General features: G+C 42.5%; 1 protein-coding gene across 1 annotated transcript in view; it reads left to right on the top strand.

Annotated features, from left to right (window-relative positions):
* The window catches only part of THEM4 (thioesterase superfamily member 4), a 47056-nt gene that overhangs the window by 13598 nt on the left and 18103 nt on the right, over positions 1 to 15355 (top strand). Inside the window, exons 3-4 of the mRNA XM_052637907.1 lie at positions 8403 to 8562; positions 9561 to 9671. Of these exons, the coding sequence (XP_052493867.1) occupies positions 8403 to 8562; positions 9561 to 9671 (271 nt within the window). The remainder of the gene's footprint in view (positions 1 to 8402; positions 8563 to 9560; positions 9672 to 15355) is intronic.

The raw sequence follows: 15355 nt of genomic DNA on the forward strand, positions 1-15355 counted from the left end.
ACATGCTGTGAAAAAAATAGATGCACTTGATTTTTTTTTTAATTTAAATTTTATTTTTTTACTTTACAATACTGTATTGGTTTTGCCATACAGTGACATGAATCCACCACAGGTATACATGAGTTCCCAACCCTGAACCCCCCTCCCACCACCCTCCCCATATCATCTCTCTGGGTCATCCCAGTGTAGATGCACTTTAATAACAACAAAAGAGATTCCTCATATAGGAATTGGGAGGAACAATGTACGGCCACCTTTTCTACCCATTGCTTTTTTTTTTAAAGGAAATTTATTAGCACATATACCTCATGTATACCTGGGAGATAGCCCGGGGAAAGTAGTGAGTAACTCCCCTAGATGGTCTCAGCCACTGGGTTAAATACCGTTTCAACTAAAGACAAAAGAAAAGGGTTGGGGATAGGAGGCAGTGTGGAGAGATTACCAGGAAAAGATGTAAGTTGTTGCTTTCTCCCTTGAAAAGATTCTCTTGTGATACAGAGTTTTCCATCTCTTACTGATACAGAGATGGAGATTTCCTTTATATGTAAGTTTCTGAGGTTATTGATATTTCTTCCTTGCAAAAAGTTAACGTCAGTTGTTTTGTAATAGAAAACAGGTTGGGAGCTTCCCTGGTGGCTCAGTTGGTAAAGAATCTGCCTCTAATGCGGGAGACCTGGGTTTGATCCCTGGGTTGGAAAGATCCCTTGGAGAAGGGAACATCTATACACTCCAGTATTCTGGCCTGGAGAATATCATGGATTGTATAGTCCAATTCAGTTCAGTTCAGTCGCTCAGTCATGTCCGACTCGTTGCGACCTCATGGGCTGCAGCACACCAGGCCTCCCTATCCATCACCGACTCCCAGAGTTTACCCAAACTCATGTCCATTGAGTCGGTGATGCCATCCAACCATCTCATCCTCTGTCGTCTCCTTCTCCTCCTGCCTTCAATCCTTCCAAGCCTCAGGGTCATTTCAAAAGAGTTAGCTCTTTTCATCAGGTGGCCAAAGTACTGGAGTTTCAGCTTCAACATCAGTCCTTCCAATTCAGGACTGATTTCCTTTAGGATGGACTGGTTGGATTTCCTTACAGTCCAAGTGACCCCCAAGAGTCTTCTCCAACACCACAATTCAAAAACATCAATTCTTCAGCGCTCAGCTTTCTTTACAGTCCATCTCTCATATGCATACATGACTAGTGGAAAAACCATAGGCATGACTAGATGGACTTTTGTTGGCAAAGTAATGTCTCTGCTTTTGAATAATGCTATCTAGGTTGGTCATAACTTTTCTTCCAAGGAGTAAGCATCTTTTAATTTCATGGCTGCAGTCACCATCTGCAGTGATTTTGGAGCCCCCCAAAATTAAGTCTGCCACTGTTCCCATTGTGTTTCCATCTATTGGCTATGAAGTGATGGGATCAGATGCCATGATCTTTGTTTTCTGAATGTTGAGCTTTAAGCCAACTTTTTCACTCTCCTCTTTCGCTTTCATTAAGAGACTCTTTAGTTCTTCTCTTTCTGCCATAAGTGTGGTATCATCTGCATATCTGAGGTTATTGATATTTCTCCCAGCAATCTTGATTCCAGCTTGTGCTTCATCCAGCCCAATGTTTCTCATGATGTACTCTGCATATAAGTTAAATAAGCAGCATGACAATATACAGCCTTGATGTACTCCTTTTCCTATTTGGAACCAGTCTGTTGTTCCATGTCCAGTTCTAACTGTTGCTTCTTGACCTGCATACAGATTTCTCAGGAGTCAGGTCAGGTCTGGTATTCCCATCGCTTTCAGAATTTTCCACTGTTTATTGTGATCCACACAGTCAAAGGCTTTGGCATAGTCAATAAAGCAGAAATAGATGTTTTTCTGGAACTCTCTTGCTTTCTCAATGATCCAGCGGATGTTGGCAATTTGATCTCTGGTTCCTCTACCTTTTCTAAATCCAGCTTGAACATCTGGAAGTTCAGGGTTCATGTATTGCTGAAGCCTGGCTTGGAGAATTTTGAGCATTACTTTGCTAGCGTGTGAGATGAGTGCAATTGTGCAGTAGTTTGAGCATTGTTTGGCATTGCTTTTCTTTGGGATTGGAATGAAAACTGACTTTTTCCAATCCTATGGCCACTGCTGAGTTTTCCAAATTTGCTGGCATATTGAGTGCAGCACTTTCACAGCATCATCTTTCAGGATTTGAAACAGCTCAACTGGAATTCCATCACCTCCACTAGCTTTTTTCATAGTGATACTTCCTAAGGCCCACTTCACTTTCATTCCAGGATGTCTGGCCCTAGTTGAGTGATCACACTATCGTGATTATCTGGGTCGTGAAGATCTTTTTTGTATAGTTCTGTGTATTCTTACCACCTCTTCTTAATATTTCTGCTTCTGTTATGTCATACCATTTATTTCCTTTACTGTGCTCGTCTTTGCATGAAAAGTTCCCTTGGTATCTCTAATTTTCTTGAAGAGATCTCTACTCTTTCCCATCCTGTTGTTTTCCTCTATTTCTTTGCATTGACCACAGAGGAAGGCTTTCTTATCTCTCCTTGTTATTCTTTGGAACTCTGCATTCAAATGGGTATACCCTTCTCAACAGGGTATACCCGTTCTCCTTTGCCTTTCACTTCCCTTCTTTTCATAGCTATTTGTAAGGCCTCCTTAGACAACCATTTTGCCTTTTTGCATTTCTGTTTCTTGGGGATGGTCTTGATCACTGCCTCATGTACAATGTCGCGAACCTCCGTCCATAGTTCTTCAGGCACACTGTCTATCAGATCAAGTCCCTTGAATCTATTTGTCACTTCCACTGTATAATCGTAAGGGATTTCATTTAGGTCATGCCTGAATGATCTAGTGGTTTTCCCTACTTTCTTCAATTTAAGTCTGAATTTGGCAATAAGGAGTTCATAATCTGGGCCACAGTCAGCTCCTGGTCTTGTTTCTGCTGACTGTATAGAGCTTCTTCATCTTTGGCTGCAAAGAATATAGTCAGTGTGATTTCAGTATTGACCATCTGGTGATGTCCATGTGTAGAGTCTTCTCTTGTGTTATTGGAAGAGGGTATTTGCTATGACCAGTGTGTTCTCTTGGCAAAACTCTGTTAGCCTTTGTCCTGCTTCATTCTATACTCCAAGTCCAAATTTGCCTGTTACTCCAGGTGTTTCTTTTCTTTCTACTTTTGCATTCCAGTCCCCTATAATGAAAAGGACATCTTTTTTGGTTGTTAGTTCTAGAAGGTCTTGTAGCTCTTCATAGAACTGTTCAGCTTCTGCTTCTTCAGCGTTACTGTTTGGGGCATAGACTTGGATTACTGTGATATCGAATGGTTTGCCTTGGAAACGAACAGAGATCATTCTGTCGTTTTTGAGATTGCATCCAAGTACTGCATTCTGGACTCTTTTGTTTACTATGATGGTTAGTCCATTTCTTCTAAGGGATTCTTGCCCACAGTAGTAGATATAATGGTCATCTGAGTTAAATTCACCCATTACAGTCCATTTTAGTTTGCTGATTCCTAAAATGTCAATGTTCACTCTTACCATCTCCTGTTTGACCACTTCCAATTTGCCTTGATTCATAAACCTAACATTCCAGGTTCCTATGCGATATTGCTATTTACAGCATCGGACTCTACCTCCATCACCAGTCACATCCACAGCTGGGTGTGGTTTTTGCTTTGGCTCCATCTGTTCATTCTTTCTGGAGTTATTTCTCCACTGATCTCCAGTAGCATATTGGGTATATGTGCGTGTGTGTGTGTATGTATATATATATATATATATATATATATATATATATGCCTAAAATGTATACATTCTTTATTTTTAGAGTCAGCCTTTTGGGTTTCTTATTTGCAACACCCTTTGTATGTTCATTCAGCAACTATCTGTTGAGGATCTGTGCTCTACAAAGCATATTCCTGAAACAAGCCTGAGTGCACAGATAGGGTTCCTGACTTCATGCAGTTTTTACAAATATTTCTCAGTTTATTCATTACCTTTCAATCATGTAAACGTATCTTTAGGGAGGCATTTGGGGATTGTGATGTTTTGAGGTTGTTTTCTCTTTTCTTTTGGCCATGCTATGCGACTTGCTGTATCTTAGTTTTCCAGCCAGGATTAGAACCCATGCCGCCTGCAGTGGGAACAGAGAGCCCAAACCACTGGGCAGCCAGGGACTTCCCATGATGCTTGTTTGTTTGTTTCAGGACCCCAAGTAGGCCCTTAATGTTGCCTGGCCATCGTATTTCATTTTCCCTTTGTCTCCTCACTCTCCTACTCTCCTGGATGACTGTTTCCTACCTTCTTTTTCTCAAGCCTTACTCTTAGCTGCTCTTGTCTCCTGTTTCATAGAATCAAAGCAGTCAGAAGAGAATTTCCAAACAACCCCTGCTTCTTCCCTGTATCTGTGCCTGATGTTCTGCTTTGTCCTGTGGTGAATGAAGTAGCCATACTCCAATGAGAGGTCAAGCTGTCGATGTGTGCACTATATCCCTTTGGCCTACTTAAGGGCATCCCTTCTCTGCTACATCTTTCTCATCAGCGTGCAGACATGCCACATCTCAGTTTCTTTCTTCCTAGTCTCTCTTAAACCCTCTCCAGGCAGACTCTCACTCACACCACTCCATCAGAACTACTGTCACCCATGACCTTCATGTTGCTAACCAGTGACCTCACTTAACTTTTGGCACAGCTGACGACTCTTTTCTCCTTGAATGTGGCTTCCAAGACACCACATTCTTCTACTTCACTGCCTCTTGCCTTTTAGTTTCTTTCGCCAGTTCCTTCTTGTCCTCAAACTTGGTGTTAGGATGCCCCATGTCTCTAACCTTAGTACTCCTTGCTTCACTATACTCTGTTGGTAATCTCATTCAGTCACATGGCTTTAGAGGCCATCCAAAAGATAGCTTCCTAATCTAATGGTTGAAATTTAGTGAGTGGGTTCAAATTTTGCTTCCACAATTTAAAGCTGGGTTACCTTGGGCAAGTTACTTTACCTTTCCTTGCCTCAGTTTCCTCATGGCATTTGCTGAGTACTTCAGTATATGCTGAAGGAATGAAACAAAAATAAAACCACCTTTACCAATAAAAATGGTAATTTACAAGTTTCTTTATAGAACTACCAGTATAGAGAGAAATAAGAATTAACTATTTTACAAATGAGGGGGAAATTTAGCAGTTTGTAGTACTAATTCCATTCTAACTATTGAACACCTCACACAATTAATTGAATATACTTAACCAGTGCAGTTTGGCTTCTATGCTAATAGCTCTACTTCAGTTTCTTCACTTAAGCCACTAGCAACCTAATTGTCAAATTTGATGGACATTTTTCAGTCCTTACTGTGCTCGACCTAGCTATTAATTTCATTCTCCTTGAAATGTTTTGTCTGTCGGCTTTCACAAACTTCTCTGAGCAATTTTCCCTTTCTCCTTCTATCCACTCCATAAATATCAGTGGTTTCCAGGGTTCAGTTCCCACATGTTTCTGCTCATCCTTTCATCCAACCTAACTACCCTCTCTTGCCTGAAACTTGACCCTCTCAGACTAGGGAGGAGTTTGAGGTCCTCTCTTCTACCCACACTTGCTTTCAAATCATTACTTCCTCTGCTTCTTAGAAAACCCCCATTCCTTTTGAGGTTTATACCTTCTGACTTTATCACCCTCAATTCCTATTCTTGTAGCTGTCATCCAGCCTCTCCCTCATATGTTGAGCATTTCAGCGCCTGGTTAACTGTCTTCCTCTCTACCCAGTTCCATACACCATTCTTGGCAACCCAGCATCCACATCATGGCTACTCGCTTTATTTACCTCCTCAGAAACTTTCTTTCGCACAGCCCCAGCAACACACTCCCATAGACATCTTGAGCCTTTTGGTCTTCAGAAAATGCACAACCTCCAAATTCACACATTTAGACATCCTTTTTTTTACTACAACCTTTTTCCTACCAGCTTACTTGTGCAAAGGCCCTACAGAAAAAATTATTTAGCCTCATTAAGACTGTCATCTCATCGAGTCCTCTACTTTCTCACTATCTCCATAGCCCTCTCTTATCTGAACTTCTTTAGCGTACTTGGGTGGGATAACCCCAGCCCTGGATGAATCCAGCCATCTGCCACCACTTACTTCCACAGGCCCTCACATAGCTGGAGAAAATCACCCCTCGACTCAGAAAATTTTGGTGGTTGTGATTTGATAGTGTTTCTGTGATCTTCTCACTCATCTTTTTTTTTTAATATGCTCTCTTTTTTTAAATTTTTATTTATTTATTCAGTTTTGGTTATGCTGGGTCTTCGTTGCTGTGTGTGCTTTTCTCTAGTTGAGGTGTGGGCTTTTCTCTAGTTGCAGCAAGCAGGGGCTATTCTTTGTTGCAGTACGCAGGCTTCTCTTGTTGCAGAGCATGAGCTCTATGGCCCACAGGGTTCACTAGTTGCAGAGTGTGGGCTCTAGATCACAGGCTCAGGTGGCACACGGGCTTAGTTGCTCCTTGGCATGTGGGATCTTCCCCAGCAGGGATCACACCTGTGTGCCCTGCATTGGCAGGTGGATTCTTTTACCAGTGAGCCACCAGGGAAGCCCCTCACTCATCTTTCTTATCGGCCTCCTTTCATCCCGCTGGCAGAGATTCTGAATGCAAAGTTTTATCATGTTACTCCTCTGCTACCTTCAGTGTTATCTTATGTATTAAAAGACCAGTTCTTCTCAGATTTTAACATGAATATGAAGCAGCTGGGAATCTTGTTAAACTGTAGGTTCAGCTTCAGTAGGTCAGGAATAGAGCCCAAGAGCCTGCATTTCTAACAGACTCTCCCACCATCTTTTTTTTTCCCCATTTTTATGAGGTAACCTCAATCTTTAGTAACCTAGACCAGAAGTTTTGAAATCCTAAGTCAAAAATTAGAAAGACTTCAGTACTTGGGCCATCTCATGCGAAGAGTTGACTCATTGGAAAAGACTCTGATGCTGGGGGGGACTGGGGGCAGGAGGAGAAGGGGACGACAGAGGATGAGATGGCGGGATGGCATCACTGACTCGATGGACGTGAGTCTGAGTGAACTCTGGGAGTTGGTGATGGACAGGGAGGCCTGGCGTGCTGCGATTCATGGGGTCGCAAAGAGTCGGACACGACTGAGTGACTGAACCGAACCGAACAGATGCTTATCTTATCCTGAAGTCCCAGAATGTCAGAGTTGGAACAAACGTTAGGGGTCATTTAGATTTATCTACTTGCTGTATGGAGAAAGTATGGAGAAAGGAGCAAATTCTAGGCCAAAGCTAAGTCACAAAAAATTTTCTGACTCCCAGGACAAGACTCTTTCTACTGTGCCATGAGACTGATTATCAATTTTAAGTTTCTTTGGCTCTTCAAATCATTCAATTTCTCAACAACTGCTAGAATGAACATAGTGTGTGCCTATGTGCCAGTTGTTGAGCACATGGAGTCCAAAAGACAGGGTGTCTGCCACCAAATGCTCAAGGCATAAATAACAGGCATCCTTTCTTGTCTTCCCCACTTCTCCCAGATCTTCTCATCTCATATCCTTTTCCAAGTTTGTAAATGTAAATCTTGCAGCAATAAAGGAAACAACATTATACATAGCAAATCATGATGAGCTGTAAAAGAAAGCTGAGAGTTTGGGGAATTAAATCTTAAAATGGATATGAAAGAAAAAATATGCCCTTCCCTCAGAGCAGTAGTTTTTAGTCTTTATTTTGAAGTTACCTACATTTTGACTCACAACCCAGAACACACAACTTGTGCACAGTTGTATAACTGAGAAAACATATCTAAATGAGTACACTAGTACTTATCCAGGATATATGTGAAGCATGAGGAAAGTTTCTTTTTAAAGTCTTACAACCCACTAACTTGATTTCATGAACCATAATTGTTCTGACCCTGAGTTTCAGACTCAAGCATCATAATCACATTGAATATTGGGTTGAACTGGCTCAGTTTCTGATTCAGTATGCTATCTATCTTCTGCTCAGGTTAAACTCATGTCTGCAAGGAAAACTTCTCTACTATTACATTCCTCACTTTCTTTAAATCCCATTTAAACTGCACTTATTTGCAGAAGGATTTCTGTCTGTATTTTATTATATTATTCCATATGCCCTTCACATTTATGTACTGTATTTCCTGATTGCCATGTGTTAGTACTTTGTTTTGATTTCATTTATTTTTTACTGTGTCCCCACTTAGACCAATTCCACAGGAGCAAATATCCTGTATTCTGTTTCTTTGGAACTCTCCCATCCCCTTCGATTTTGCACCTGGCTGGCATTTTAATCAATCATCCGCTGACCGGTGATTCTCGCAGGGAACAGATATTTGCCTCTGACATGGTGTTTTTCTCATACCTGTTTCTCATGTGTGCATCCATCTGGTTGCCCTGCAGACCCACAGCTTGTGGAAGGAGAAGGATCATCACAGGCCCAGCTCTTCACCAGAGGCTTTGAGGACGGCCTGGGCTTTGAATATGTGATATTCAATAATAATGATGAGAAAAGGACAGTTTGCTTGTTTCAAGGAGGTCCTTATCTGCAAGGAATACCTGGGTAAGAATGATAGCCTAGAAATGTGGATCTAAGAGAGTATTTTACAGTATCACCTTGTATCAATGGACTACGATAAAGGCATTCAAGTGGTAATATAGACATATACATGTATTTACTGACATGGATATATATATAGAGAGAGAGAGAGAGATGTAAATTATTGAATGACAAAAGCATAGGACATAGTGCAAGCATATAATTTTAGAGAGTATCATTAACATGTTAATAATGGTTTGTCATTAGATGGCCTTATAGGCTTCCCTGAAGGTGGCTCAGCAGTAAAGAATCCACCTGCAATGCAAGTGATATGGGCTTGATCCCTGGGTCAGGAAGATCCCCTGGAGGAGGGCATGGCAACCCACTCTAGTATTCTTGTCTGGAGAATCCCATGGATAGAGGAGCCTGGTGGGCTACAGTCCATGGAGTCACAAAGCGTCAGACACGACTGAGTGACTTAGCACACTTTCATCTAGATATATGCCCAGGAGTGGGATTGCTGGATCATATGGTAACTCTATTTTTAGTTTTCTAAGGATCCTCCATACTGTTCTCCTCAGTGGCTGTACCAACTTGCATTCCCCCCAACAGTATAGGAGAGTTCCCTTCTCTGACCTAGCAACAGCAGCAGATGGCCTTATAATCTTTAGTTTCTTTTTCTTCTGTTTGTCTGCATTTCCTAAATTTTTAAACATTGATATATATAGTTAGTTTGATAAAAACATAAATTTCCTAAATTGCATTTTAGCTTTTTGCTTACTTGTGACCTGATTATTATTAGGTTCTAGCTTTGTTACAAATACTACAGTATTATGCTATGAACAAAACAAAGGTGTGAAGAACATGAACATAATTTGATATTTAGTACCTTGAACATGAACTATTAAACAAGTGGAACTTTCAGAAATAAATTATATTGGATGCTTGGATAATTTTTGTCTCTGAAAGGGCTGTTCTCAGAACTTCTGAATACCTTTCTCGTTTCCTCCTGTTGTACCTAGATTCCTTCATGGAGGTGCCATAGCAACAGTGATAGATGTTGCTCTTGGTTCGTGTACAGCTGTATCAGGAGGAGCTGTCATGACTGCAAATCTCAACATCAATTTTAAAAGGTAAATTCATGGGTATTCTTTACTTCTTAGGTGTCAGAAGTTGGATTCCCCAGCAGCAGACCCTGAGAAAAGGATTTCTATGCAAGAAAGAAAGTACTCTGAGAGGAAACTAGCTAGGGCATGGGAGAAGGACAGGCAAGGAAGTCACCCAAGGTTAGGCTCTCAGTCCTGCAAAGGGTAGCTTCATCCTGAACATGCAAAGAATTCCAGAGTGAAATGTGTACCTCGGGATTGTCTCTACCTCAGGCAAGGGAGCTGGAGTCTTCATATTTCTCACACGTTCATCATAAGAAAAGAACTACCCTGGGACCATAAATTCCCAAGTACTTCTTGCTCACAGTCTTTGAGCAGAGCAGGTTCTCAGAAAAGTATCCAAAAAGCAAAGGGAGAAAAGGATTGAAAGGAATCTGAGAGAAGCACGAAATACCACTACATAACAAAACGTAAGTTTTATATAACATTACACAAAGAAATAAAAGGGCAGCAAGAAAAGTTTGATATCCATCAAAAACAAAGCTCAGCATGATCTTAATTCTTCAATTATGCAGCTATACCTCTACAGTTAATCAAATATTATGGATATTGGCATAAGCATAGAGAAGGAGACCAATGGGGCAGAACAGAGTTTAAAAACAGAGGTTAGTAGAGACGAGCTCCAAACAAGGTTCTGAGGGTTATTATTTCACACAGTAGGAAGCATGTAGGTAACAAAACATCTCCGTATTATATCCCAGAGAGTTGGATGGCTTCTGTGGCAGTCATCAGGGAGCCATGCCTCATAGATTATGGGTTTATTTACTTTAAGTAATACTTATCCAGGTATGTCCTACTCAGGGCATTCTATAGAAAAAGACTCTTCCCCCTAGCATGTATCATTAGTTTATTTCAGGGGTCAGCATAACTTTTTCTACAAATCTTTTATGCTTTATGGGCCATACAGTCTTGGCAGCTACTTAACTCTGCCAGCATAGCACAAAAGCAACCACAGACAATACATAAATAAATGGGTATAGCTGTGTTCCAATAAAATTTTATTTTTAAAACAGGTAGCTGGCCAATGAGACATACTTTGCCAACTCCTGGTCTAATTACCTGCAGGCCCAGGGGAAAAAATTAGTCAGAGTCACTTGCCTCCTGGGAGTGTTTCTCTTTGCTCCCCACAATACACACACACACACATGCAGGGCCATTTGCCTCCTGGGAGTGTTTCTCTTTGCTTCCCACAACACACACACACACACACCAAAAAATTGGAGGCCAGCTGCTTTAACTTCCTCCTCCCCAACTGCCAATAATAGTAACTTCAAAATAAAAATAACTTAAACAAGATAGAAACTTATGTGAAAGAAATCTAGTATGGCAGCTCCAGAGATGCAGGCTCTTCCCAGCTCATCTTTTCACAGTTCAGAGTGGCAGTAAGAGCTGTCATCACATGTCCTGCACAGCAGGGTTGAGTAATAAGGATAGAGCTGTCTTCTCTCTTTCCAAGAGACTTCCTGTAAGTACTGCGGAACACACCCATTTAATCTCGTTAGCATTAAAGGAGATTGGGAAAGTGGTTCCTTAACTGCTGTCACTGTCACCCCAGTTAAACTCAGTGTCATCAACTAACACAACTACAGACATTTTTAAAAATTTTATTTATTTTTTGTCTCGGTTGCTGCACGAGGGCTTTCTCTTGTTGCGGCAAGCAGCGGGGGCTACTCTTTCGTTGCAATATGCAGGCCTCTCATTGCAGTGGCTTCTCTTGTTGCAGAGCATGGGCTCTGGGACACACAGGCTTCAGTAAGTTGTGGCTTATGAGCTTAGCTGCCCTGGCAGCAAGTGGACTCTTCCCAGACCAGGTATCAAACCCATGTCCTTTGCATTGGCAGGTAGATTCTTAACCACTGGACCACCTGAAAGTCCACAACTATAGACATGTTAATAAATCCACACATAAATAATACAATATAAATTATTTTAAATACTAAAGCACTAATTAAAAACATAATTGGATTTAACTAAACATCAAATTAGTTTCTTCTAATTATCAAATTATCTCAGTGATTACAAATCTTCTTATTTCATCTATACTTAACCTTGCATTTCCCAGGTGGCACTAAGGTAAAGAACCTGTCTACCAATGCAGGAGACATAAAAGACTTGGGTTCGATTCCTGGATTGGGAAGGACCCCTGGAGGAGGGCATGGTAACTCACTCCAGTATTCACGCCTAGAGAATCCCATGGACAGAGGAGGCAGGCAGGCTGCGGTCCGTAGGGTTGCAAAGAGTTGGACAAAACTGAAGTGACTTAGCACGCATGCACATTCCCATTTGCACAGAATTTTTTAAGTTTGATGTATTCCCCTTTTTTTTTTAATTTTGTTGTCTCTGTCTTTGGTGTCATATCCAAGAAATCATTGCTGAACCAACATCATGAAGCTTTTCTCCAGTGTTTTCTTTTAGGAGTTTTATAGTTTTAGGTCTTTCATATAGGTCTTCAGTCCTTTCCACATAATTTTTTTTATATGTGGTTTAAGGTAAGAGTCCAGCTTCATTCTTCTGCTCGTGGATATCCAGTTTTCCCAGCACTATTTTTTTAAGAGACTGTCCTTTCCACATTGAGTTCTTTTGGTCACTTGTAGAAAATCATTTGACCATATACGTGAGGGTTTATTTTTAGGCTTTCTGTGCTATTCCATTGATCTATATAGTCTGTCTTTAGCCAGTACCACACTATCTTGATTATTGTAGCTCAAACTACCGCACAATTGCACTCATCTCACATGCTAGTAAAGTAATGCTCAAAATTCTCCAAGCCAGGCTTCAGCAATACATGAACCGTGAACTCCCTGATGTTCAAGCTAGTTTTAGAAAAGGCAGAGGAACCAGAGATCAAATTGCCAACATCTGCTGGATCATCGAAAAAGCAAGAGAGTTCCAGAAAAACGTCTATTTCTGCCTTATTGACTATGCCAAAGCCTTTGACTGTGTGGATCACAATAAACTGTGGAAAATTCTGAAAGAGATGGGAATACCAGACCACCTAACCTGCCTGTTGAGAAATCTGTATGCAGGTCAGGAAGCAACAGTTAGAACGGGACATGGAACAACAGACTGGTTTCATATAGGAAAAGGAGTACATCAAGGCTGTATATTGTCACCCTGCTTATTTAACTTATATGCAGAGTACATCATGAGAAATGCTGGACTGGAAGAAACACAAGCTGGAATCAAGATTGCCAGGAGAAATAGCAATAACCTCAGATATGCAGATGACACCATGGTTATGGCAGAAAGTGAAGAGGAACTCAAAAGCCTCTTGATGAAAGTGAAAGTGGAGAGTGAAAAAGTTGGCTTAAAGCTCAACATTCAGAAAACAAAGATCATGGCATGTGATCCCATCACTTTATGGTAAATAGATGGGGAAACAGTGGAAACAGTGTCAGACTTTTATTTTGGGGGGCTCCAAAATCACTGCAGATGGTGACTGCAGCCATGAAATCAAAAGACGCTTACTCCTTGGAAGAAAAGTTATGACCAACCTAGATAGTATATTCAAAAGCAGAGACATTACTTTGCCAACTAAGGTCCGTCTAGTCAAGGCTATAGTTTTTCCAGTAGTCATGTATGGATGTGAGAGTTGGACTGTGAAGAAGGCTGAGCACCGAAGAATTGATGCTTTTGAACTGTGATGTTGGAGAAGACTCTTGAGAGTCCCTTGGGCTGCAAGGAGGTCCAGCCAGTCCATTCTGAAGGAGATCAGCCCTGGGATTTCTTTGGAAGGAATGATGGTAAAGCTGAAACTCCAATACTTTGGCCACCTCATGCGAAGAGTTGACTCACTGGAAAAGACTGTGATGCTGGGAGGGATTGGGGGCAGGAGGAGAAGGGGATGACAGAGGATGAGATGGCTGGATGGCATCACTGACTTGATGGACGTGGGTCTGAGTGAACTCCAGGAGTTGGTGATGGACAAGGGAGGCCTGGCGTGCTGCGATTCATGGGGTCGCAAAGAGTCGGACACTACTGAGCGACTGAACTGAACTGATAATGTGTTTTGAAATCAAGAAGTGTGAGATTTCCAACTTTTTCCTTCTTTTTCAAGATTGTTTTGGCTCTTTGGAGTCCCTTGAGATTCACGTAAACTTTAGGTGGATTTTTCTTTTTCTACGAAAAATGTCATTGAGGAGAGAACAAGATGGCAGAGAAGCAGGTGGACGCGAAGAACATCTCTCTCACGGATACATCAGGAATACACCTTCAGACACAGAAGTGCATGCAGCACACCAGCTGAGAGCAGATGGGAGTACTTGACCAGCAGAAAAGAATATATAGAACCACGCAAAACTTGGTAGGATGAAGGAACTAGGGGAAGTAGGACTGGACCTGCCCTCGGCGGGTGGCAGAACTGAGGCAGGTGTCCGATCCCCACACTTGGGCACTTGTCTGAGTCAGAGGAGAAACGTTTAAGGCTGAGAGTAAGGCAGCTGCTTTGTAGCAGCCTAAATGGAATGAGAATCAGACAGTCCTTGCCACTGCCATACGCACCCCAGACAGGGATGCAGGTTCCCTGGAAGGCACAGAGGCTGGGAGCTAGAGTTGTGGAGCAATCCCAGGGCGAGGGCTGCTGTTGACTGTGGAGGGACCAAGGGGAGGTGAGGAAGGAGACTGTGGTGGGGAATACCTGGGGAGGAAAGCCGGGCAGCCATGGAAGCCAGGCGATACTGCTGAGTCACACGTGGCAGGTGGAGCCATCACTGTCGCCTCTCTCTCCCCATACGTCAGCATTGGCAGCTGAACAATAGAGAGGCTGGCCCATCAAACGCCTGACACACTGAACTCCAGAGTAGGACCCCACCCTGGGTGCTCCTTTAAGTGACTGATACGCCAAACTACAGAGTAGGACCCCAGCCAAGGGGGCCCTCTATGTGCCTGATACGCCGAACAACAGAGAAGGGCCCCAGGCAAGGGAGCAAGCACTCTAAGTGCCTGAATGGATGGAGCTACAGAGAAAGACTGGCCAAAGAGGCCTTCTGATCGCCAGCTACAAGAGACTCGAAAAAAACTCTGAGAGTGCCATAACTCCTATGGTGGAGGCAGGTCATGTCCCTGCACACTTGGTGCTGCCAGGGTCCCCGCAAGCCAAGCAGCTACGCCACCTTCATGCTCAACTCTTACCGGGGCAGAGCTGCCACAGACCAAAAAAGTCTTGCATCTATGCGCACAGGGTTGCTTCGGTCCTGTCCAACTCTTTGCACCCCTGTGGACTGTGGCCTGCCAGGCTTCTCTGTCAGGGGGGTTCTCCAACCAAGAATACTGGAGTGTATTGGCCAATACTGGTTGCCATACCCTTCTAGAGCACTGTATTTCCTGCTGCCCTAGCCGCCAACTCCCCTGAGTATCCGGTGCTGCCAGAACCCCTGTGACCCAAGCAGCTGCACCATCTTTACACCTGGCCCTCACAGGGGCAAACCCAAGTCCTCCAGGGCAGCCTCAGGAGCAAACCCCAGTGGACGACCCACATGTAGAGGTGGAAATAAAACCACAGTTGAAACCCAGAGGCAGTGTGGCTACAGAAGAAGACCCAAAACCTTCCCACCAGATGTACAAGCTGCACATTAAATCCACACAATCAACTAGGCAGACTCTGTGTCTATGAAATATATAAAAGGACACTGAGAGCTCCCACAAAAGAAAAC

Source organism: Budorcas taxicolor, chromosome 3 (genome assembly GCF_023091745.1).
Source record: "Budorcas taxicolor isolate Tak-1 chromosome 3, Takin1.1, whole genome shotgun sequence".
Classification (NCBI taxonomy): domain Eukaryota; kingdom Metazoa; phylum Chordata; class Mammalia; order Artiodactyla; family Bovidae; genus Budorcas; species Budorcas taxicolor.